Below are 27187 nucleotides of genomic sequence, written 5' to 3'. Positions count from 1 at the left end.
TTAACGACTGAGCCACCCAGGCGCCCCATATTATATTTTAGTCAATGTAAAAACTTAGTAAAGAGATATTTGGGGTTTTTTTTTCTTTCTAAGTCCTCAAAGTTCAGTGTGTATTTTACATTTACAGTACATCTCAATTCAAACTATTCACATTTCAAATGCTCAACAGCCACACGCAGTAGTGGCTACCACAGTGGACAGTATTGTAGGTCTAGAAGGGAAATACTTCAAACTGGTAACAGGGGTTACTTCTGGAAAGAATAATATTTTAATCTTTTACATCAATAACTAACTCACATATTACTTATATAATGGTAAAAATATAAGAATAAAAAACAAAGTAGTATGGGCATATGAATGGCTGAGCAAATAAACCTGTTCCAAGGGTTGCTGAATATCTGGATCAAGAAAGAGAAGCAGGAAAAAATGAAATTTTAAAATGTCGCTTACAATAGAGAACAAACTGGTGGTTACCAGAGGGAAGGTGGGGGGGGGTGAAACTGGTGAAGGGGATTAAGAGCACACTTACCATGATGAGCACTGAGTATAGAATTGTTGATTCACTATATTGTACACTTGAAACTAATATAACACTGTATGTTAATTACACTAGAATTCAAAAATAAATAAAACACTAGTGAATTAAAAGAAAAAAATAATAAAATACCATTTACAACAGCATGCATATATGCACACGCACACACCTAAAACCTAAGGATAAAACTATAGAAAGATATGCGATAGTTCTACATTGAAAACCATAAAACATTGCTGAAATAGATTTTACAAGGCCTAAATAAATGAAGAAATATACCAAGTTCATGGACTATGAGATTCAAATATATTTATGGATTTGATGCTATCCCAACCAAAATTCCAGCAGGATGTTTGAGTGAAGGATGGGGAAACCATGAGCTAATTCTAAAATATATACATTTACTTACATGTATATAAATGTAAAGAACCTGGAATACCCAAAGCAATCTCAAAGAAAAACAAAGCTACTAGAAGTATATGATCAGAATTCCAGACTTATTAAAAAGATGCAGTAATTAGGCAATATGCTATTGGCATCAAGATAGACAAAGAGATCAACAGCGCAGAAAAGAGAGTCCTTTATATACCTCATACCTGACTTAAGACAAAAGCAGCACACAGTGCAGTCTTGTGGAATATTCAGTACTGGGTCAACTGGATATTCATATGAGGGGAAAAGCTGAACTTTGATCCCTACCCCAAACCAAACACAAATGTAAATTCCAAGTGGCAGACCTAAATGCAAAAGGTAAAACAATAAAGGCTCATAGAAGAATATTTTCATGACATTAGGATACACAAACATTTTCTTAAACAGAACACAAAAGGCACTAACCATTAAAAAAAGGGGGGGGATTGGTAAATTGGGCTCCACCAAGATTTATATGATAATGGGTAAAAAAGATAAAAATTGAAAAAGAGAGCTTTCATGATGCAGAGATGATTTAATGAAACCTGAATATGGAAAACCTTGCTGAGGGTTCAAAGATGGGGTCTTCTATGCAGAGGGCCTAGAACGAGTAATGATACAGAGGGTAAAATATAAAGCATGTTTAACAAAGTATGGTAAGTAGGCTTGTATGAACAGATGATAAGGTGTATGCCATACAGAGTAGTTAAAGTGATGGGAAAAGATTATGAAGGGATTTGGACTTTATTCTGAAGGCAAGAGAAAGCTATCAAGGGCTCTTAAGCAGGAAAATTGCATGATCAGAACTAAGTCTTCAAGGGAGAACTCAAAAGATCTCTGTAGGTGATGGATCAAATCGAGAAGAAACGAGAATCAGGGCAGAGTTAAAACAGATTTCACAAATTACAGTATTTACATTCTCCAGTGTGACAAGAGGTACACAAACTTACCTAACAAATAAACAGCACTTTTTCCAAGCGTAGTCAGTTTACCTGACTATCTGGGGGAAAACAATTTTACACTGAATTAAGCTCTGATATTACATAGGCCTATGCAACTGCATATGAATCATTTAAATGATGGTGACAACAGTAATGCCAATAATAACAGTAGCACCATGTTTGAATTCTTATTGTGTCTCAGGCACTGTGCTAAGGATATACTTTATATGAACTCATTTAATCTTTACAACAATAAGCAAAGCAGTTACTATTACAATCACTTACAGAATTATCTACTCAGATATTTGTGTTTCCATGTTCTTTTTACTTTTTATTTATCTGCTTTTAAGCCTTCACAATCCCTTACATTGCTGATGATATAACTTGGTGCAACTACTTTGGAAAGCTGGTAAAAATCTAATAAATCTAAACATATATAGGACCGAATGCTTAACAGATACAAGTGCTGATATTTCCCAAAAGATATGTACAAGAATGTTTATTAGCAGCTTTTTCAAAACAGCCAAAAATTGGAAACAACTCCCATGTCCACCACACTTAGAAGAGTTTATATAAGTTTCAGGATCACATGGTAATAAGTGGTGGAGCCAAAGTTCAAGTTTGTCTAGTATCTAAGTTCACACTCTCATCCACACTGCACTGTACTTGAAAGAAATTACCTACTTATGGCAGCAACTTCAGGCTGCTTCATAGGTCCAAGTAGTAGACACCCTCTCCTCTTTACTTGGAAGAGAGTACATGTTAGAAAGTGTGGGAAGTTCTACAAGGGTCCAGGCAAAAGATGGCACAGCAGAAAGCAGGAGCCAGAAAAGAGATTGCCAGAAAAAAGAGAACCCAGTAAGAAGCCAAACATGGGATTTAGGCGGCTTGGACAAGAGGACAAACAGCAAATGCAGATGCAGGCACAGACTGAGGGCTAAGTTAGGCATACGGAATCGAAGGTGGGTGTCCAGGAGGCAACTGGATAAAGAAATATGATGCTCAGGAGAGAAATCAGACTAATAAAAAAAACTTCAGAGTCATCAGCATATTTGCATATCAGATTCCCTGAATAGAGAACAACATCGTTAATACAACATAATTTATGCACTCTTCTGACAATTAATATTGGCTCATAGGAAGGTCTCTGTGGGCACCTGAAATTAATTTTCAAACCATTAAAGCAGATAGGTTAGTTAGAATGAAAAATTCCCGTGGAGAAGGTATCACCTCCCCTATTAAGTATCTGAGAGTAATTGTATAGAAGAAAAACCTATTGTTTTTTAAGGTAAGTGGACAAAGTGGTTCCAGGCTGCTATGTCACTATTTGGGAAAATATTAAAAGGTACTAGAGTCAAAAATGTAAAATGCAGAAAGATGTAGCTTGTTATTCTTACAGTCACAGCATTCACAGTGGTTAGTTTTTGTTTCAAAAGGCAGTTTCCTATTATTTTATTTCAATATCAAAATAATGCAAAACGGAAACCAAGGTACAATTTGAGGTCACAGATACAATGTTAAGAATAGGATAATCATAAAAAGTACATTTTCTGAACTTTTTGTACTCAAGAGGAAGAGTGATACTTTTGGGGAGAGTTTTCAAAGTTCTAACCAGTGTAATAATTAAGAGGAAAAAAAGTAGGAATATGACATAAGGAAACAAATCCACAAAACTATCATTATTTGCAAAAAAATTCCCATTACAAGAAAATTCATAAGAATCAACAAAAAATTATGAGCGATGAGAGAATTTTCACATGGTCAAAACATGCAAAACATGTAAAACAAACACCCTTCCTATATGCCATCAATACTCTTCCTAAAAGTGTAGATCACAAAAGGGCATAAAAAGTGAAATGCAAGAACAGATCAGGCTCCTGAATAGAAGACCGACTATTGAAAAGACATCAATTTATCCATAATTATATGCAAATTCCAACAAAAATACCAATGCAAGAGTTTCCAAAATTTGACAAAATGATTTTAAAGTTTATTTGGGGGTAGTGAGGGGAGACAAGGATATCCTAGACATTTTTTTCAAAAGAATAATGTTATGAAACTTATAGCAGATGTAAAATGCAGAATGAAGCAACGACAATTAAAACTTTGCATTAGAGCACGAACTGTCCCAACAGCTCACTGGGCTGATATAGCAAGGCCCAGGATCAAATCAATACAAAATAACCAACATCAAAAACAAACAGGGCGCCTGGGTGGCTCAGTTGGTTAAGCGACTGCCTTCGGCTCAGGTCATGATCCTGGAGTCCCGGGATCGAGTCCCGCATCGGGCTCCCTGCTCAGCAGGGAGTCTGCTTCTCCCTCTCCCGCTCCCCCCTCTTGTGCTCTTTCTCTCTCTCACTCTCTCTCTCAAATAAATAAATAAATAAAATCTTTAAAAAACAAACAAAAAAACACATAAAAAAATAAAATAACCAACATCACAACAGAAAAAAATAGGATGAGAATTAAAGTCTTTATAAAAGACATTTTTAAAAATAGTCAGCCCTGGGGTGCCTGGGTAGCTCAAAGTTGGTTAAGCATCCAACTCTTGATTTTGGCTCAGGTCATGATCTCAGGATCATGAGATCGAGCCCTGAATGGGGCTCTGCGCTCAGTGTGGAGTCTGCTTGAGATTCTCTCTCTCCCTCTTCCTCTGCCCCTCCCCTGCCTCTCTCTCTCTCTCATAAATCTTTTTTTTTTTTTTTTTTTTTAAAGATTTTATTTATTTATTTGAGAGAGAGAGAATGAGAGACAGAGAGCACGAGCGGGAAGAGGGTCAGAGGGAGAAGCAGACCCCCCGCTGAGCAGGGAGCCCGATGCAGGACTCGATCCCGGGACTCCAGGATCATGACCTGAGCCGAAGGCAGTCGCTTAACCAACTGAGCCACCCAGGCGCCCTCTCTCTCATAAATCTTAAAAAAAAAAAAAAAAATAGCCCCAACAGCAATCAAAGAAATGCAAAGTAAAACAGTAAGATATCACTTCTTTTTTACTTATCAATTTGACTTTTTAGTTTATTTTAGTAATTATTTAGAATTGCCTAGTGTTAGCCCGTGCAGGGAAATGGAATATCTGATACATTGCTGGTAGGACTAAAAACAGATACAGCCTTTCTGAGAGCTATTTAGCAGTAAGTATCAGAAGCCTTAATATGTTTTTTCCAAGCAAGCCCACTTTTAATAATTTAGCCAAAGGAAATGATGGGAGATATGTTCAAAGATTTATTTACAAAGATGTTTTTCCAGATTTTATAATACCAAAAATTTTGAAGCAAACTAAATGTATTACAGTAGGGGTATAGATGAAATAATTTGTAATCAAACCATAAGACTTTCAGTAGAACATTTAATAAAATATAGAAATGTATAAAACTTAAGTGAAAATATATTAATGAAAAAACAAGTTATAAAAGTATCACAATAGGATTTCAATTTTTGTTTGGATAGGTCTAAACAATCATTTTGTACATATATGACCAAAAGATTATACCCAAAATATTAAAAGGATGATAGGCTTATGGTTGGTTATTTTTTTTTTTTTTTGAAGATTTTATTTATTTATTTGACAGAGAGAGACGCAGCGAGAGAGGAAACACAAGCAGGGGGAGTGGGAGAGGGAGAAGCAGGCTTCTGCTGAGCAGGGAGCCCAATGCGGGGCTCGATCCCAGGACCCTGGGATCATGACCTGAGCCAAAGGCAGACGCTTAACGACTGAGCCACCCAGGCGCCCATGGTTGGTTATTTTAATGAATTTTTCATATAACTGGATAAAACTAATAAATATTACCTTTTAAAAAAAACTAAGCCTGTGACCATAATGAATAGGATGGTAGAAAATAGTATCTGATCTTTGCTAACAGTATGAACTATCTCATCCCTCATGAGTGATATAAGGGATCACATGACTGATACGCTAACCAAATTTAGAAGCCTACACCTCACCCAGGGGCCAACTTGAGTTCCACCTGTTTCACAAAGCTCCCACAAGTCTATACCATTCTCTTCTGGAATTCGAGAATCTTGTCAGTGATTAAAGAGAATGTTTTTACTTATTGCTCAAGCATTGTTTTGATATTTTTGTTATATTAAAGTTCCGTCTCAAAGAGGACATAAGCCCCTCCAGGGGAGTGACCCCAACCCACTGCCTAGACCCAGAACCCTCAGCACAGTGCTATGCACATGGTAGGGGCTTTACGAGCAGACGTCACACTTACCTGAATTACATCACAGAAGACTGGCCAACTAAAACTTTGAAACTGAATGAAATACATATTATTGCAATAGTTCTCCTTGGGCATTTTCTATGTTCCTGTAAGTTCTGGACCAATATTAACTCTAGTCTTAACAACTACTGGCTGGTTTCAGGAATGTGGGAATAAAGATTTCCAGCTAAATGCAGATAGACAAGCAGCAGCACTCAAACACAACCTTAAAAATTAAGAGAAAAGGTAAGAAAACAACATTAAATTCTCAAGAAAATGAATAGTACCAAGGCACCTGGGTGGCTCAGTTGGTTAAGCGACTGCCTTCGGCTCAGGTCATGATCCTGGAGTCCCGGGATCGAGTTCCGCATCGGGCTCCCTGCTCAGCAGGGAGTCTGCTTCTCCCTCTGACCCTCCCCCCTCTCATGCTCTCTCTCTCTCTATCTCATTCTCTCTCTCAAATAAATAAAATCTTTTAAAAAAAGAAAAGAAAAGAAAAGGAAAGAAAAAGAAAATGAATAGTACCCTATGATTCCAGAGGCAAATACAACAGAAGACACAGTGAGAGAAAGGAGAAATTCTACAGGTCAGTCTAGAAATCAGATAAATATGTCAACACAGAGCAGGAGCATGGGCTAGACAGAACACCCAGAAAGAAGGCTTCTGTGGTGGCCAACCTATGGCTAACTGGCTACCAGGATGGGTAACAGTGAAAGTGGAACAGGCAGAAGAGGATTGTAAAAATTACTCAAATTTTGATAATGAGAAACTTTGAAGAGAAAATTAATGGAAAAAAAAATTAATGGGATTTTTCAACTTGGAAAAGGAGAGGCCACAGGCCATTAATTATGGTAGTTGAACATTCTCTATCTAGTCCCAGAAGGGTAAAATCAGTCTTACTTATACATAAGGAGGGTTTCCCAATAGGCAGGCTTGTGAACTACTGTAGTGGTGGTTAAGCAGAGGCCAACAGAGGGGGAGACAGGGCATCTGTGGCAGGCGGGAATTCCAGGAGGGGAAGATTTGGGGAGGGAACTGGTTCCAATACTATCTCAAGGTCCCTTCCATCCTTATAATCAATGATTTCTTAATAACTTATTGTACAGCAAAGGTATATAAAACCTAGAAAACACAGGCTAAAGAAAATTACACTATTAAGAATAGGGAAGGCAGAAAATTTTCACTTCTCCTTTTTAATACCTATGATAATCCTATGTCCTAATTACAAGTCTTTCTACCCCATCCAGTAATTGGGCTAATATATATGCATCCCAAAGGTCAGGAAAATAGAGTATAAATGCAGCTCTTGATATATTTATAGCCATCCGAGTCTTCACTAAATGGCCCTATCTAGACAAGTAAGCTGTTTTAGTTCTTAAACCTGGCTCTCACTTAATGCCATCAGTATATCTGTGTCTAGAAGTTTGATCCCTCTTTTCATTCTCTTAACATCAGGAAGTCAGATCATCTGGCTTATAAGAATTGTTTGTAAACTAAGAGTAAATAGGCAAAGAGAAAAGTATTTAGGTAACTCTCTTGAGAATAAAATCACCTAAAGTCGATCTCCCTTGAATGATATATTTGGCAGCTTTCAAAGGCTTTTTTCTGACACCCATGGATGAGAGAGACTTTATGGAAGTCTCTCCCCTTCCCAAGGGGAGATTCCAGCACACCATTAAAACAAAGGTTTTTTTCTTCCCCAATTCCTTCCTAGTGACTGACCATGTTCTAGAGACTCAAAGATGCTAGGTCATTTAAATAATAAAATTAATCTCTATAATGTCCCACAGTGAAATTCTAAGATGTAACTAAGTATATTTCCCAATACATAGATTGATTCATAAATTTGCTGTTGCTTCTATTACCCTTCTCTTTCTTGTTAATAATATTATATTAGAAGCTACCATTTATGGAATTCCAAGTACCATTCTAGGCACATATATATTATTTAAAATCCTATCACAATTGTGTATGGAATAAATACAATCATTATTTTCTAAGTAAGAAAACAGAGGCAAAGAGGAGCTAAGTAATAATTTCCCTAAGATCCCAGAGCCAGAAAGTACTATCCCCAGGGATTCCAATCTGGGTCTGTTTCACTCCAAACCCCACCCTCTCTCCACTTTGCAAGCACTCTCTCATCATGCTGCATCTACTGGATATCAACTCTCTTAGAATTCACATTCCATTTCTCTAATAAAGATAGGATGATATTCTTTATCATTATAATTCATGTCTCTCAATCAGACTTAATATGCTTCTACCACCTGAGTTAAAAATCCACCAAAGAAATATCATGAAGAGCTTGGAGTAATAATACCCCAACTCAAATAAAGCAAATGTGTGCTTCTTTAATTTAAAGGATATATCATGAAGATATAGTTTTTTGTTAATTTTACACGGGTCTCCTCCTTTTATATTTGAATAGAATGAGAGCCATGCAGCTGAGCAATGCAAGCTGTTAGATCCTGAGGTCAGAGACCAAGTCTTTCAATTCTATAGCCCCAAGGTCTATACGTGGTAGACTTTCAACACCTGATCGTCGATTAAAGATAGAGGCAATGATTATCAACTTCTAAAAGTAACATTTTAGGGTACCTAAAACATGTTGAACAGCAAAAAAGACTCCATGTTTCAAAAAAAAAAAAAAAAAAGTTTTTGGTCTGCAGGTAAACTTCCTACCTCTCGATCCTTGAGTTTCATGGCGAGCACCAACTGATGCCTGTGGTTAGTGAGAGCCTCCCGATAATTTCCTTTGGAGAAGAATGCAGAGCCCAGATTCCCATGAGCTCGGCATTCTCCTGTCTGGTCACCTGAGTTGGATTTTAAAAAAAGATAAAATTTCTCTTAAGTTATAGTGTTAATTATAATTTATAATGCCCATCTTAATTTAAGAACCACAGATTTGCTAAGATTTCATTTGCCTTCTTTTAGAAAAGTATTTTCTTCTACAAGACTGTGTAGTAAGTTATGGTCCTAGAACTTAAAGCTCTGGACATTACTGTTGTTATAACATACAACTACATTCAGGGACATAGGTATCCTGGAAATGAGAGGTTAAAGACCTTGACACAAACCAGCTGCTATGAATCACCTCAATGCTCTGCTAATGACCTCTGGTTCTGAACAACCATCAGCTTGTTGATTCAGTCATTTAACTAAACCCACTATGATATGTTGCTTCTTTAAAAGTGTGCTGATGATAGATTTACTGTATCTCTTCTCTTATTGCAATGCTGCAAGTCACTGAATAATCACTGTAACAATGATCATAATCATAAGCCACACTTATTTTACAAATGAGGAAATGGTAGCACTGAGAGTTGAGGCAACTTGCAGAAGGTCATATGGCTAGTAAGGGGCAGAACCAGGATTCTAAACTCAGCCATTAACCACTGCACTGTACTGTTACCTCTGACAAAAATGCTGATGCATTCTAAGGTAGGCAAAAATTAAAATTAAGATGAAAGATTCACCCATCAATACTATCATTTGGGATATTACATCTGTGAGCCCAAATCTCTGAAGAGGGCAATGATTATGTTAATCCACGTATCTTGGCCCTTTGGGAGCCTTGGTATCTTCTTATAAGAAAAGCGCTGAAGACCTAAGTACTCTAAAACACAAAACGTTTTAGTGAGACACACTCACTTTTCATTGCATATGTTATTCCTATCCATGTCAGGCTAATCAGCTTTCTTTATTTCCTTTCTGTATTGAAATAAAAGAAAGAAGCAACCCTACCTAAGGTCTTGGCTACATCCAAGTCCTGCTGCATGTATCCGGTACTCTTCTCTGTGTTTCCAAGAGACCAGTAAGCACTGCTCAGGGCAGAGAAAACAGAACCTCTCAGTTTGAGGCTGCAGGTGCCAATCTTGAGAGCGGCTTCTAAGACAACCACAGAGGCCCCATGATGGCCAGCCGTCAGGAGTTCCTGCCCAACCACAGACACGACCACAAAGGGGCTCTTGTCCAGTTTCATTTTCTGAAGCTGCTGATAAGTGGGCTCGAGGGAGTCTGGGGGAAAAAAAAGAAGGAAACAAGAGAATGTAGGATGATATACAAAACAATCTTTTGTAATATGCTCTAGAAACAAACGTGTATCATACCTCTTTATGGGCCGTTTCAAGTACAAACTCTTCAACCTTTAATCTAGCACCAACCCCAGGGTCCACTTATCCATAAAACTCCATAACCCCAGCCTCAGTCCGGTAGGTAATCTCCCTCTCCCTACTGCACATGTGTAAGCTACACACACCTTCTCTTCTGGTCTTTCTTTGAATATGACATGCCACTTTCCCTGAACAGTTCTCCCTCCTCCATCCCTCTGTCTTCTCAAAATCTTATAAACACATCCCTCAAGTTCAGACTCCACCATATGGTATCCTCAGGCCCTCCAGCCCACCTGACTCTTTGTATCTAAACTTCGGCCGCATTTTTTGGAGTAGGTATTGCTGTTTGACCCTTAACTATTTTAGAATTGTCCCATGTGTGTTAATTTTTAAGACACTTCCCCAGCTAAATGGGAAGACTGCTGTAGAGTGTTAATGCTTTACAATAATGCCATAGCAATTGTCACAATATGGGCACTATATTGAAAACTTGCCATTGCCACATAGGTGATAGTCCCTAACACATCTGGCGTTCAATAAATGTTCGTGCAATCTGAATCTTAATGGCTGATTAATAAGACTCCATCTACCTTTTCCCTGGAAGATGCAATAAAAGAAGCTCTCCCCACAAAAGCCCCATCATCCTCACTGCAACCCAGCGTCCAGTGCTGCTTCTAAGACCAGGATGACCACATAAAAAAGTATTATCAGTTTTTGTTGGGGTGACAAATGAAACCATAAGAAAAAAATCATCTGAACTTACTAAGGTAAGACAGAAGACAAAATGAATGTTGATCTCATTTTATTGTCATGTGGTGTCTGGAAAGGACACAGACTGGGGGGTCAGAAAGCCACAAAGAGATTCTTTCCACCTGAAGCTAGGTTTGAACGTGGATGACCTCTAAGTGCCTCCTCCCCCTTCTCCCATTTTGTTAAAGACAATTGCAGAGCCAATGACTATAACTACGATGATGTGGCACTTACAACGCATTTGTTAGCTTTCCTGAAAAACTGTTTCACATTAGTTGTTCCACTGTGCATCTGTAAAAAAACTATTAAAAGCCTGGTCTCTTTAAATTTTGAATATCTCAGCCAACGGTACTGCATTAAAATGTAATTTTTACAATTTATGACTTTGAATTTCAACTCTACACTGAGGAGCTCTCGTCTGAATCAACATTACCACAGAAACCTCGAAACCTATTGATGCCTAAAGCATTTTTCCCCTTCAATCAGATCACTAAACAGAGAACAAAGAACATTTTTACACCTGTCAAGATGCAAGTGTGCGTAGTACCAGTAAACACTAGCTAACCAATAGGATTAAATACAGGCACAAGAACCCAGGAATTACTAGAATAGAAAAGAACAGTACCATACTGAAATCAATGTGAGCAGAATTTGGTGGTACCCGCTGATGGGTTTGGCAGCCAATGATGATCCCATTAGCATCCCACCAGACAATTAGCAGAAGCAAAAATAACAGAATTTTAGAGCTGAAAAGACCTTTAAAATACCCATTTTAGCAATGATGCATCTAAGTATTGAAATGATTCACCCAAGGTCAGACAGCTTGGGACAGAGCCAAGACAAGAACCCACTGCAAGGCTCTAAGGCCAGGCTCTCTGCTGCCGTACCAGGCAAAATTCTTAGTTGTTGACAAAAGAAACCAATCTTGGCTGGTTATAAGTAGAAAAGAAATGCACTGAGGAGCTACTGCCAAGGGCGAAAAAGCAGGCCTCCAGACCCACAGTCAAAATCATGCTACAAAAGCTCTGTAAGTGAAAGCAACATGACTGTCGCAACTAAACACAGGACACGACAGCTTCCAATGCTGCCCCTGCCATCACTGGACGCCACCTTTAGAAAACAGACGCCACGACTGCCAACCAACACCACCAGAACAAATTCTGTGCTGTCTTTTCTTCTTTGAACCTTTAGCTCCTGACTCAAAGGTGGGTCCTAGCTGCAAAGGAGGATGGGAACATTAGGATCTGATGATTTCAGCTTTTACAGTGGAAGGCAGGAGGCAGAAGTAGAACATAGGGAATTCCCAAAACACAGGAAGAGCATTCAGATGTGGAGAGCCCAAAATGACTAACAGCCAACAAAGATACCATGCTTTAGCTGGTGATTTTTTTTTTTAACCATAGCAACCATGGCCAAGTTCAAAAAAGGAGACTCTAATTGAGCCTCTAAAACTACATAATGTTAGAAAGAAGAGAGAACATTGCCACAATTCGAGGACTGAGAGAAATACCTGGAAATGCCCTACCGAAAAAAAAAAAAGAAAGAAAAGAAAAGAAATCTTCAATTGTACAAATTTTCACTAAATAAAAACGAAGTTGAGGGAACAAGAGGTAAAAGAACAAATTTCCATTTGCAATATATTGGAAAGAGACTATAAATACATTAACAGATAAATTAAATGCAAGCTCATATACATACATGTTATAAGAGTCTGGAAAAGGGAGTGACTATTAAGGGTAATCAGAAAACTTCATGGAAATATAACTTGATTTCTTGAAGAAAGGGTAGGTAGGACTTAGACAAGTCTTTGCTTTTACTTTTTCTGAGAGTAGAGGGTATCTTAGGCAGAAGTTTTGTCCTAAACAAAGGTGCCAGGAAAAGATAGGCACATGGAATGATAGAGAATAGGCCAGCTTGAAGGGACCAGAGAATATTATAAGGAAGGAAGCAGATGTGGAATTATGGAGAAAATACTCAGCGAAGGATAAACAGACCTGGATTTCAAAGCCACACAGCTTCAATCTCCTCACTTTGTCAAATGTATAGATTGTGATTCTGGTGATGGTTACATAAATCTATACACGTTATAGATATGCCTATGTCTGTACATACTTGCGTACATGTATGCATAAACATATACATATGTACACGTGTGTACATCTATGTGACACATATATATGTGCACAGATATGTTCACAAAAGTCCATTGCACTTTCTGTAAATTTAAATTTTTAATGCCAAATTTCTCTGCTTTGGGCTGTAATTATGTCTCATTGGTCCACACTCATTAGTCGGAAGCTCCAGTTAGTAGGTATACATGCTTGTGATAAATAAAAGTGGTAGGACAAGGTTTTTTTTTGGTGTATAAAAACTAAAGGCTAGATTAGCTATCTCTGAGATTCTTTCCAACTCTACTATTCTATTACTCTAATTCCTATTCTAGAGTAAACTTAGACTATTAGCGAAGGGGACTAATTTTGTGATTTTATCAGGCCAGGTGAAACAGATCTGCCAGCCTGTGGCTGTTAAGATGTTTTTCCTTGGGCGCCTGGGTGGCTCAGTTGATTAAACGACTGCCTTCAGCTCAGGTCATGATCCTGGAGTCCCTGGATCGAGTCCCGCATCGGGCTCCCTGCTCGGCAGGGAGTCTGCTTCTCCCTCTGACCCTCCCCTCTCTCATGTGCTCTCTCTCATTCTCTCTCTCTCAAATAAATAAATAAAATCTTTAAAAAAAAAGATGTTTTTCCTTCTAGGAACTATGCACGATACATGAAATAGCCAATGTTAAACCAACTCCATAAGAATGCAGAGGGCCTCTGCAACATTCACTGGATACCACTTATGTGCTTTCAAAATGTATAAGCTTTAAGAATTTAAGATGAACGAAGTCACATTTCCTGACATTTGAAGAGCCTGTAGGAACATAGTAGAGGCTATTAATAAACAATCTCACTCAGCTAAGAGATAGACTATATTTCATCAGTTCTGAGATACACATTTATTCACATATTAACATCCGTGGATTTGGGATTTAATATCTCTGAACACAATGGTGCCTCAGTGATCTGTCACTTCTATGTCTAAATGGGTCCAACAGAGCTCTTTCAGTTTATATAAAATAAAAAGTTAAATGACAAGAAAGAATTGTGTCATCATTTAAACATCAGCATTTTTTTAGTATTATATAATATAATGATACAACTCTCAATCCAGAATTCTTAGCATTGGTAGGATGTGCTATGGGCCCCCAAAGGAGCAAAGTGCTAACTCTACCCACATAGGTCTGGGAATGCTTTCCAGAGGAAGTGACATCTAAAGAGAAATTGAAGATATAAGAAACCAGCGTTTTCCAGGAACTGCAGGTTGTTTTAGTTGGGGGTATCTTGGAGATGAGAATGAAAGGGAGGAAAGATCTCTTATACTAGGAGGCTGGCCTCTATCCTATAAGCAATGGGGGAAACAGAATTATGAATAAGAGAATGACCAATCAGACTTACATTTTAGAAAGCTCATTCTGGGAGGAAAGCAAAGCATGGATTGGTTTAGGAGAGATAAAAGCCAGGAGAACCAGTTAGAAGCAAAGCCCTGAATTTTCAGTGACAAAACAAATGGAGAACAAAGAATAAATTTCAGACATAGAACAAAAAAATTTATAGAATTTGAGGAATAAATGCATTTAACAGACACAATGCCTTATTCCAAAGGAATAATACTCTACTCATGGTCTCCTATGGATCACCTTCAAGGTAATTAACATTTTCACAGATCTCAATTTGTCTATGGCACTATGAAAACCGGGAGCCTTCCAGTACCCTTGTAACATTTCCATACACACATGATTTAAAAAGCTTCAATTTTCCTAAAAACCTGGTGATACCACTACCAATTATTCTTGGATACATCATAAAAATATAGTATTGCACTGCAAATCTAGGAGCCTGACAGAAACAATTCTGAAATAAATCTCCAAAACAGTGATCCAAAGAGAGAACAGCAATTAATGAAAGGTAAGAAAATAAGCAAAGTATTATGAGGGTAAAGTACTCCCAAAAAGCAAAATTTAGAGGTGAGGTTCATTACATTCTCTTAATTTTAATATTCACCTTTTTAAAAATTTTTTTAAAAGATTCTATTTATTTATTTGTCAGAGAGAGAGAGCACAAGCAGGGGGAGCGGCAGGCAGAGGGAGAAGCAGGCTTCCTGCCGAGCAAGGAGCCGGATGCGGGACTCAATCCCTGAGCCGAAGGCAGACGCTTAACTGACTGAGCCACCAAGGCGTCCCTTTTCTTAGGGTAATTCCTTAAAGAGGCAATTAAATTAAATACCACTTGGCTTGTCACAAAAGGACAACTATTGCATGATTCCACTTATATGAGGTACCTAGAGGAGTTATATTCACAGAGACAGAAAATAGCATGGAAGTTGCCATGAGCCAGGGGGAGGAGGAGTGGTGAATTATTATTTAATGGGGACAGAGTATCAATTTGGGAAAATGAGAAAGTTCTGGAGATGGATGGTGGTGATGGTTGTACAACACTGTAGATAATGTTACTGTACATAATGTCATTGAATTGTATAATTAAAAATGGTTAAAATGGTCAATTTTATGTTACACATATTTTACCACAATTAGAAAACTTTGGGTTTATACAAAAAGTAAAACTTAACCCTCCTCAAAAAAAAAAAAAAGAAAAGAAAAGATGGGGCGCCTGGGTGGCTCAGTTCGTTAAGCGTCTGCCTGAGGCTTGGGTCATGATCTCAGGGTCCTGGGATCCAGTCTGGCATAGAGCTCCCTGCTCAGCGGGGAGCCTGCTTCTCCCTCCCTCTCTGCTGTTTCCCCTGCTTGTGTGTGTGTGTGTGCGTGCATGTGCGTGCGTGTGCACGTGCGCACACACACAATTTCTCTCTGTCAAATAAATAAAATCTTTAAAAAAAAGAAAAAAGAAAGGAAAAGAAAAACAACTGACATGTTTAGCACTTTGTCTAAGCCATTTCACATTTTCCCAGGTTTGTCTGTATATCATTCCAAAAGTATTCAAAGGCCTTCCATAGAAATAAAGGTAGAAAATACAGAAGTCAGAGTGAGTAGAAAGTAAGGGAAAGACAAAAAAAAAAAAAAACCCTCAGTATACAGACAGGCAGACTGTAAGCCCTAACCCATTTCCTAAAGGTGGCCAGGACATTTTCAGGCCCTACACTTCACAGAGGAAGAAGCAAAAGGATAAAGATCACTTCTAAAATTCCCAGACCATTTAAATAAAAATACAGCAACACTCAGGAGAAATGCAGCTTTCCCTGGCACTGGGGCCTGAGACAAGAGGACCACGCGGGCGGTGCGGTGTTCATTCCACACCCAGGCCACTGTGCCTGTCATAAATACAAGAGCAGGATTAATATGGCTGCTACGTGCTCCTCAGTGAGAAGTGCAACACACTGAAGCGGGGAAGGTGGCCGGCAAGGGCCAGCTTATACCTTCTAGCGGCAGATTCTCAAAACAATACTAGGAGGTATATATTGTCATTTCCCTCTTACAGGTAAGGACTGAGGTGTAGAGAAAGGAAACAACCTTGCTCAGTCGATGCAATAGCAAATGGCAGCCCTGGGATTAGATTCCAATCTTTTTCTAACAGAACATTTCAGAAACAGGCCTCCTGTGAAGTGATTGCCACCTAAAAGAAAATCAAAGGGAAAGGATTCTCTGAGAGTGGGTGGCAATTAGGCAAATAAAAGGTGAGCCCCAACTTGACCCTGAGAGAAAAAGCTTATACATTCCACAGCCATTTTCCACCAGCACTCCATAAAATTAGCTTCCCTGGATCCTCTGGAGCTGGTAGAAACACCACGACAGGTGATAGCCCATAAATGTAATAGTCTTTAGATTACCAAATTAACGGGAGGAGAGAAAATATACACAAGAGAACCCTCAGCAAGAAGCAGCCCTGGCGTCTTTAGAGGAAGAAATAAAGGTAAACTCAATCTCACTTTGTAATTATATTATTGCATTTGGTTGGCAGTGGTACTATGCTCTACCATGCAAATTTGCATAAACATTTATAAGATACAATGAACTGAAATTGCTGAAAGGCCACCTGAAAAGGAGAAATGGAAAACAGGAAAAGGATAACAGGAAAAAGCGTATCATTTTATATTTATATTTATTTTTATACTTTCATTAGCGATTTAGGGAAATACAGTATATATAAGGATGTAAATATATCTGCAGGAGAGGTAGTTGCACTGCTATCCTGGTTGGTGAACATGAGTGAAACCATAAAGTAATGATTTACTAAAGTAAATAGACTTAATTCAGTTAGCACTATAAGCAACAATATAAAAAAATCAGGTAAGTTTCAATATGGATAAATATAACATATTTATTTGGGAACAGGGACATATTGATGTGAATCGGCCCTACCTTTAAAAAAGAATGAAATCTTGAAACTTCCCCAGAAGGCCAAACCACAGGCACGCTTGTGCACATCACTGGAGCTTTGTTTCCTTACAGAAGTACCTGGACTAGGGAGCTTCCTCTGTTGCATTGAAGGATTACAAAACAAAAACAATTGCTACAACAAGAGATCAGACCTCTACGTAAAGTGTGTAAAGTGACCCAAACTGCACAGCAACGCAACAACAGCACGAACTTAGAGAGCTAGATAGGCTACAATAAACAGTGGGTAAAAAATGGGCAGCAAATGATGACAGGTTTTGTGAACTACAACCATATGACAAAAAGAGAGGTCATTAAGATGTGAGATGATGCCTAGAACAACACTGTGCAAAGCAAAAGCCTCTATAAAATGTTGATAAGAGAAACCCACCTGGAATAGACATGGTGGTAAAGGCAATGCTAAAAATAAATGAGATAAATCAAATTGCCTTAAGGAAAGAGGAGAAAATATTGAAGCGCTCCAGGCACCTGTAAGATGCAGCTTTCCCCAGGGTCAGCCTTAGGTCACTCAGTGTAAGATGGGAAAGAACATGGCACAGAAAACCCTAAGGGGGACGGCAGCACTGAGCGATTCTCGCAGTGCAGGGAAGACTTCCTTACATTTATCTAAACAAATTGCTTCAAAGGCAAAATGGTAAGTATGATTCTGCTGATCTCAACACATTCACTCCAGGATTCTAAGGCAGCAGCAGAAACACCTCAGAATAAAGAAGTGATATCTTCATGAACTACATAAAAAAAATGTTCCATGTAAATTGCTTGCAGAAGGGTATAGGAAGAGAATGAGAAAATGCCAGAAAATGGCAAGGAGAGACAGATTGATTTTTTTTGTTGTTGTCCACTTCCCCCCGCAAGCCCCGGAGCTCCAAAGCGCATCTGCTCTAAGTCAGAGTTTATTAGCAGCAGGTCCCCCAGTGGGAGAAGCCATTAGGTTCCTACAGGCAAAGACTCAGCTTTGTATGGGGTTATAAAATCACATGTGGAGAGATTTCCTTATCACTTTTTTTCTAAAACATGCAACCTTCCACTTCCAGGAAAATATTTTTTATAGCTATGAATCACCCAGAGACTACATGAGTCCCATTTAGTTCACCAAACTTTTACTTAGCATTTATTTTGAGCCAAGTACTGTACTAGCCGATATATTAAAACTATATAATGCCACAAATATTTTCAAAACTAGATACAATGTCTAATGATACTGCCATCAAACTTTTTAGGTTCATTCAAAAACAGACCATTTCAGAGATAAAACAGAGTTGTGCTTGACAGAATCTAATTAACATGGAACATTGTTAGCTGTCTACTATTGGACGTCAACCCACCTGAGTGTCTCCACTTACTGCAAAGATGGTACCGGGTGCATCCTTTCAGCCCAATCTGTCTGAGGGCTGCCGCAAAAATCAATGTTCTTCAAAGTGAAGCCAATCGGTTTTGGGCCTTAGAACTCCTTCCAACCTCCAGTACTATTTTCAACCCATTGTTCTTCCAGAATACCAATTGTATAAAATAGAAGTAACAACAGGAGAAAACTATATAAACTAGTGTCTGTCTTTTCTCTTTCCTTTTAATTCAACACAATCTTTTCATGTTCCTCTGAAGAATGTTAGACACGGCCTACAGTTAGATCCACGTTCCCTTTTATGAAATATTAGAATATCTAATATCTTCTCTTATTTGATTATTTCTAGATCTAGATCTAGACTATTTCTAGATGGCATATTGGTCCAACTGAGTAAATCAATTTATTTCTAGAGGTGTTGTGATTTAGAGGTACAGAATCTTAAAACTATTTTTTTTTAAAAAAGTATTCTTTAGATAACCCTGAAATCCAGAGAAGTTAATTCATTCACACACAGTCATACAGTTTATGAAAAATAAAAAAAATATATAATCCAAGTCGATAAGCTTCTGGGCCAGTGGCCTTACCACCATCCCATTCCACCTCATTAACATGAGCTACTGGCAGTGATTCTTGATCCTCCTTTGTGTAAAATATCCAATCTTGGCAAATTTGATAACCTATCAGTTTTCAGTGGCTGAGTCCAAAGTCTTCAAAGGCTAGAAATGTCCTACTTTAAATTACTGTCAGACCAAATACTTTCATCATATTTACCTCTCATGGGAGATTTCATGGCAGCTTCTACCATCCCCACCAGAAGTTGGAGACTCTTGGGGTCCTGAGCCAGTCCAGAGGCAAAAGCTGCCAGGGCATCGGCATGACGTCCGAGGTACTGGAGGGCAACACCCTGTCGGAAGTATGCCTGGAAATAAAGAAAAGATAATGCGTGTTCACTTATACACTATGCTCCAAGAAGGCTGATGGTGATTCTTTATTACAACAACTGGTCAGCAGACCTAAGATGGAGATTGTCTTGGTTCAAAAACCTAGTAAACAGTTTGAAATCAATTCTGATTTCTTCCAACATCATAAAATGTGAGCATCCTTCTTCAAGGAAATTATATTTAAAACTTTCACTCTTTTCACTTCTAGAACATTTATTAATTCTACCACATTCTTTGGCATTTATTTACAAATTGCTTTTTTTGAATGATTTTAAAAATATTTTTTATCCTATCTTTAACAACATAAACTCCTCAAAGACAGGTGTTTGGAGATTTTTCTATATCTCACCAAAGTATCTGGTATGGTGCAAGATAAATGAGAGACACTCAAATTCCATTTATTTCAAATTTTCCCCTTTTATATAATTAAAGGGAAAAAATCAATGTGTGATGGTTATTAAGATAATTTTAATAATGAGTAATATAACATGGCTACATTTAATGTGGTGTTTCAGACATAATATTTAAAAGTTGTTATCTAAAACATGTGTGCTTCACTCAGAAACAAAATAAGATTATTGCCCTTTGTGTTCTTTAATTGGATTAGTTTAAAAACTAGTATTATCAATTCTGATTATAAGAAAACATCCTTCCTTCCAGCTAATTGCAGAAAGGGCCAGAAAATTAATAAAATATTTAAATTTTAGAATAGTCTTAAGATATGCAGTTTGTTTTCAGGCACACAGAGTAAAAAGAAGTAAATGAACAAAATGTTACTAGCATATAACTAGCAAAGGACCTTGTACCTGATTAAATGATACACAAAAATGACATTAATACACTCACTGGTTATATGACATCTGCTTCTAAAATACTTGGCCTCCTGTTTCACTTAAATAATCTTATGTTTATAACACACATTTAACTTTTTCAGTCCAATATACTTTGAAATTGTCACAAATTATATTCATGGGATCTAAATGAAGTTTCAAACAACTCCTAAAACTGCCACTCAATAAACTTAATACATAATTTTATAATTTTATATTACATACACTGAGAGAGAGCACTTTTCATGTATACAAAACATATGTACTTACCTTATCTTATTTCATTTTTATAACTCTCTGTTGAAGTAATTTAGGATAGGTAATACTATTAAGTGTTTCTATTAAGAAACAATCCATAAACAGAATGAATACTCAATTGTGGGCTATTGAGACTTCTATTAGTTTAAACTACAAGCAGCTGTTAAAACTCAAACCCTAATAAGACAATAACCTGTAAATGCACTTTCATTACTAATTCATAAAATCACTTCCTTTCAATGGACTCAGCCACAGTTTTAATCTTTAATGTGTTTGTAGACATTTGTCACTACCTTTTTCATGTCACATTTTAGGTGATTTCTATAATCCAAGAGGCAATATATACCACATTCCAACTAAAAATAACTATAGTTTAGCTTTAATATAGCATTTCTAGAAAATGTAAACTAAAAAAAAGTATATTTATATATACACATATATATGCCAAATATCTGTAAATTATTATTATTATTATTATTATTTATGGAGAGAGACAAAAAACGTCTAGTGTTTGCTCTCAGGTATATATTTTAAGAAACACAAAAATCTATTGTAGTAATCATTTCAATTACAATTACAATACATGTAAGTCAAATCATGCTATACCCCTTCAACTAATACAGTGCTGTCATTTCAGTAAAATTGGGGGAAAAAAAACACCAAAAATCTTATAAGAGTCTCAATGAATTTTGATAATTTCTTGTATATTTAAAACAAAACTTTATCATTCATTACTTCACTGAAAGAACAACTGTTTTCCCTGTTTGACAATTAAATCACTGAAAAGTATGATTTATCTATTCCGTCCAGGTAGGCAAAGTTCAGTGTTAAATGCGAGTTAGGGTCTCAAGTTTACACAGCAGTTACACAAGAAGCGTGTGCATGTTTTGTTGTTTTCTTAGGGCACTCAGAAATGAGATGAGAAAAGGTACAACTTGGCCATGCTGCCAAGGAAAGGAATCCTGGCTTCCTTTCTTCAGAAGATTTTGAAAAGAGCTATAGGAGAGAAGGCTCAAAGGTTTCCCTTGGTCCTCCCGTAGGCCCCTCCAGAACCCCCAACTCAACTTTATAAGATTTCCTCAATTAAAAGCTTAAGAGTTGTATCCCTGTCAAGACATAAGCATAATTAGTTCAAACTCTGACAACCCCCTGTTCCAAACTCATAGATTGGGACTCCCCCAACTTTTTCCATACAATATTCATTGCATGTACAAATAGCTTTGAATAAAAACTAGTTATCTATATTAGTTATCTATACTTTTGTGAGAGAAATGCCACTATGGAGTTCAATTGATGATGATAAAACATGGACTGTAGGTTACTGTGATAGAATAAAAAGAATTTAGCACAGTGTGCCTGACACAGTAAATACACAATAAAATTAGCTATTTTGATTAGTTAATGAGAGAAGAATCATAATAATACATAATTACAGACCAACAGAATATAAGGGGAGTCCAAGAAATATTTCAAATAGTCTATTATTCAATATAATATGATTCGATTCCTATCACTGCTTCATCCACCCCTCCCCTTGCTCCCTAAAAGAGTGTTTGCAACTGGGAACTCATGGCTTTAAGGCTCCCAGACAAAATCTGATCCACCCGACTAAAACAATTACAATTATCAGGTCTTGGGAGACTCAGCAGCCACTCACTGGACCCTCTGTCAGCCTTTTCCAAGAAGAGGTCAAGATATGCTGAGATTCACAGCTGTTTACCGTAACTTCAAGAGAACTGATGTGATCTGCTATAGCCTATCTGCTTCTCCCCTACTGGTTCCTGCTACTACTTTTTCTCTTACCATTTCACAGGAAGCTATGTCATCTAGGAAAGGGGCAAATTTTGACCCTTAAGGATTGAGCAGAAGTAGTATAGCAAGGGAAGGGGACCCCTGGAGCAATGTTGCACACTTGGTGCCCAGCCAACCTCAGCAACCCCCTCACATACACCACATTCTAGCCACAGGTTAGGCAGCAGATGGAGAAGGAAGGGCAACGTGGATTCACTGCTCAGAGCGCCTATACCCTGAGAATAATGGTTTTAAACTGAAGCTTCAGCCAAGAAGAGAAATTTAAAGGGAGTTAGTGAATGCACTGGACTAAAGGTGGGATGCCTAGAGTTTCAAGTGTTGCAAAGTCAATCACAAAGAACCGTCAATGATTATAACCCACACATGCTACTAAATAACCTCACAAATAATATAAATACAACTGGTTACAAGAATAAGTTTCCATACTTCCTTCCATTAACACTCCCAAAAAATCTACAGCACCAGGCACTGTGATGTGTACCACAAATAAAGTCAGGACTCTTAGCCTCAAGCTACTCACAGTCCAGAGGGAAAGAATATAAAAAGCTCTAAATGTCTTGACTGCTACCTGCAGTAGCTGCTTACTAATAGTAAGGGCTTGTAATATTTCAGCAGTAATAAAAATGTAACTAACGACCAAAGTATTTATGCCTGTTGTTGAAATTGTTAGTATTTGCTTTTTACTATGTGGCCATTCTTTTCATCTCATAGCGTTTGCAATGGACTGAATGTTTGTATCCCTCCAAAATTAGTATGTTGAAACCTAATCCCCACCGTGATGATATCTGGAGGTGGAGTTTTAGGGACATGATTAGGTCACGAGAGTGAAGCCCCCATGAATGAGATCAGTGCTCTCATAAAAGAGACCCAAGAGCTCCCTCTCCCCTTCTGCCATGTGAGGACACAGCAAGGCATAGACATGGTCTGTCTATTCACTAGGAAGTGGGTCCTTACCAGACACTAAATCCGCCATCACCTTGATCTTGGACTTCCCAACAAGAAATAAATGTTTGTTGTTTAAGCCACTCGGTCTTTGGTATTTTGTTACAGCAGTCCAGATGGACTAAAACAGGGTTAAAGTACAAACACTCAAAGACTAAACGCGGGAAACAGTAAGCTCTTCACCCTTCAAGCACCCCCGGAAGCTGTGAAGGACCTGGAAGCCTTTACTTTCAACATCCCATTTCTGGTTTCCAATTCTAAAACATTACTGAACTCGGCCATAACATAACATCTTACTCTCCCACAGCTCAAATGAGTGATGAGGTAAATTATTATGCTTATGGGCACATGTATATATTTAGGACATAAAATATAGAATACATGTAATATGTAATGCTACATTAAATTAAACATGTTTGCTTACATGTACAATCTATTACTTAGTTCAAGCATTCACAAGTATTCTGCTTTCAATTAATCTGTACTTTCTCATGTTATACATTAATATTCCTAATCTGTCTTTCACTGTTTGAACATTTTTACATTTTCTAAAGAAGAAATAAGTCTATAACATGGTGATATACCTGCTAGCCAATCATACCACCTGCTACCACATCATTGCCATCTTCTTCAACAAGGTTTATAAACTGCATAACTATTTTACTCTATTTCCCTTATTATTTTATTTAAAAATGAGTAGAAATGGGGAAAATAGAAACGCCAATTCTCGTTTTTAAAAAGCAGCAGTATTAATCTATAATTTAACACAACTGAGTCAAAACAAAAATGATTACAGGGTGCCAAAGGCAGAAAAACTTTAGTATCACTGGATGTACACAGAACAACTAACTATGCTCAGTTGTGATGGAAAAGAATAAAATTAGAGAATATGAAAAAATGATTCTTAAAAAGGAAAGGCATTATTTGAGATTTTGTTTTTTAGTTATCTAGGAATTAACACTTCCCACTCAATGAACATGTCAATCTCTGATTTAATATTTTCCTTCTTGATATTTTATGTATTTGGACTTTCAGGAATGCTTTGTATGGGAAAGTAAAAGACTATTACTTAAAATATATATGAAGCATATGAGCACAATGTAAATATATACAAATTACCTACTATCACATTTATTATATATTATAAATTATACATGTCACATAAAAATGTGATACATAAAAATGAAGACACAGAACCCATGTCCTCAGTAAGTTGTTTTTGTTTCTTTTTTTTTTTTTTTTAAAGATTTTATTTGTACCTGAGAGAGAGGGAGCATAAGGAGGGGGAGGAGCAGAGTGGGAGGGAAAGGGACAAGCAGACTGTGCTGAGCCCAGAGCCCAACACGGGGCTCCATCCCAGGACCCTGAGATCATGACCCAAGCTGAAACCAAGAGTCTGACGCTTAACCAACTGAGCCACCCAGGCACCCCCTCAATAAATTTTCACCATCTTATATCAAATAGGCACCTGTATGGACACATACATGCTAATTATTTTTTCTTTTTTTACATGCAAATTATTTGTTATATATTTTGTTACATATGTTTCACTTAGAAAAAGGGAGAAATTTTTTTATTTTTTTTTATTATTATGTTATGTTAATCAAACTCTGGAAAGAGCCGAGAAATTTTTTTTTAATATTTTATTTATTTATTTGAGAGAGAGAAACACAGCAAGAGAGGGAACACAAGCAGGGGGAGTGGGAGAGGGAGAAGCAGGCTTCCCGCTGAGCAGGGAGCCCGACGTGGGGCTCCATCCCAGGACCCTGGGACCATGGCCTGAGCCAAAGGCAGATGCTTAATGACTGAGCCACCCAGGCATCCAAAAAAGGGAGAAATTAACAGAACTTTCTGCAATGATAGAACTGCTCTATGTACTCTCTAATAATGGCAGCTTCTAGCCAGTCACACTTGGCCACTGAGCACTTGAAATGTGGCTCACATGACTAAGAAACTACATTTTAAATTTTATTTCATTTTAATTACTTCAAATTTAAATAGCCAGGAGTGGCTAGTGGCTACTAGATTGGACAATGCAGTTCTAAAATTTGGTCTTCCTCTAACAACAGACCGCCAAAGACAAATCTAAACTGGAAATTGAAAGGCGATATATTAAGAGAAATAACTACTACCAAAGCTCTGAACTAAAGCTATGTGCCTTACTCCCAAGGCAGCTGTGGTGAAAGAGAAAGGACTCATAAGGCTGACATTGGAATCCTGTCCTGATTACTTTCTAGCTGTGTGACTTTGACCAAGACACTTAACTTCACCAAACTTCGTGTTCCATTTCCACTTATAGAGAGGAGAATAATGATGACCTCAAAGGGTTGTAACAATGCTTGCTGACTGATAACACATATGAAATATAAAACACAGAGTAGCCACTTTTTAAAAAGTTGAACAGAACTGAATGTTTCACTAACTGTTACTCTTATTTGGTATTTGCTGTTTAATCAAGTGGCTCATCTGCTTCACTAGCTTGTAGATCAGAAATCACCTTTGGGGGCGCCTGGGTGGCTCAGTTGATTAAGCGACTGCCTTCGGCTCAGGTCATGATCCCGGAGTCCTGGGATCGGGTCCCGCATCGGGCTCCCAGCTCGGCGGGGAGCCTGCTTCTCCCTCTGACCCTCTCCCCTCTCATGCTGTTTCTCTCTCTCTCTTTCTCTCAAATAAATAAATAAATAAAATCTTTAAAAAAAAAAAAAGAAGAAATCACCTTTGGTGAAGTGGGCCAGGGACTGACAAAAATTATACACAAAACAAAAATTAATGATCATAATGACTACCTTGAGTGACTAGGGAAATAGTTAATTTATGTTTGGCACCTTCTGTTTAAGAAGTCTGTAAAGTAGGGGCGCCTGGGTGGCTTAGTCGGTTGAGTGGCTGACTCTTGATTTCCACTCAGGTTATGATCTCAGGGTCGTGAGATCGAGCCCCATGTTGGGGTACAGAGTCTGCTTAAGATTCTCTCTCTCTCCCTCTCCCCCTGCTCCCTCTTTCCTCTCTTAAAAAAAATTTTTTTAAATAAAAAAAATGTTGGGGCATCTGGGTGGCTCAGTCGTTAAACATCTGCTTTCGGCTCAGGTCATGATCCCAGGGTCCTGGGATCGAGCCCCGCCTTGGGCTCCCTGCTCCGCAGGAAGCCTGCTTCTCCCTCTCCCACTCCCCCTGCTTGTGTTCCCTCTCTCGCTATGTCTCTCTCTGTCAAATAAATAAATCTTTAAAAATATAAATAAAGATTATGTATTTATTTTTAAAAATAAAATAAATAAATAAATAAATAAAATGTTTACACTTTGGCAGTTGATTGGGTAAGTTTCAATTATCTAGTAAATTCATTATCTGGGAAAAACATCATATGCAGTTTAAATAAGGTCCACTGGCCCAGGTGAAAAAGAAGAAGGAGGTGGCAGAAAATAGATGACCAAAAATACAGTCCAAAAAAAAAAAATAGATGACCAAAAATCTCTGTGTAGAAACATGAACACAGGGGGCGCCTGAGTGGCTCAGTCATTAAGCTACCCTGCTCAGCAGGAAGCCTGCTTCTCCCTCTCCCACTCCCCCTGCTTGTGTTCCTCTCTCACTGTGTCTCTCTCTGTCAAATAAATAAATAAAATCTTTAAAAAAAAAAAAAACATGAAACAGTCTTTCCTCTCAC

At 37.8% G+C, this 27187-nt stretch overlaps 1 protein-coding gene across 4 annotated transcripts in view; it reads right to left on the bottom strand.

The window, feature by feature from the left end:
* The window catches only part of TTC28 (tetratricopeptide repeat domain 28), a 621832-nt gene that overhangs the window by 283381 nt on the left and 311264 nt on the right, over nt 1–27187 (bottom strand). For all 4 annotated transcript variants that reach the window (XM_078060812.1, XM_078060814.1, XM_078060813.1 and 1 more), the window contains 3 exons: nt 19518–19665; nt 9833–10105; nt 8771–8901 (listed from right to left, as the gene is read on the bottom strand). In XM_078060812.1, the coding sequence (XP_077916938.1) occupies nt 8771–8901; nt 9833–10105; nt 19518–19665 (552 nt within the window). The remainder of the gene's footprint in view (nt 1–8770; nt 8902–9832; nt 10106–19517; nt 19666–27187) is intronic.

Source organism: Halichoerus grypus, chromosome 13 (genome assembly GCF_964656455.1).
Source record: "Halichoerus grypus chromosome 13, mHalGry1.hap1.1, whole genome shotgun sequence".
Classification (NCBI taxonomy): Eukaryota; Metazoa; Chordata; class Mammalia; order Carnivora; family Phocidae; genus Halichoerus; species Halichoerus grypus.
Note: the sequence above shows the minus strand (reverse complement) of the source record. Positions and strands in the feature narration are given on the sequence as shown.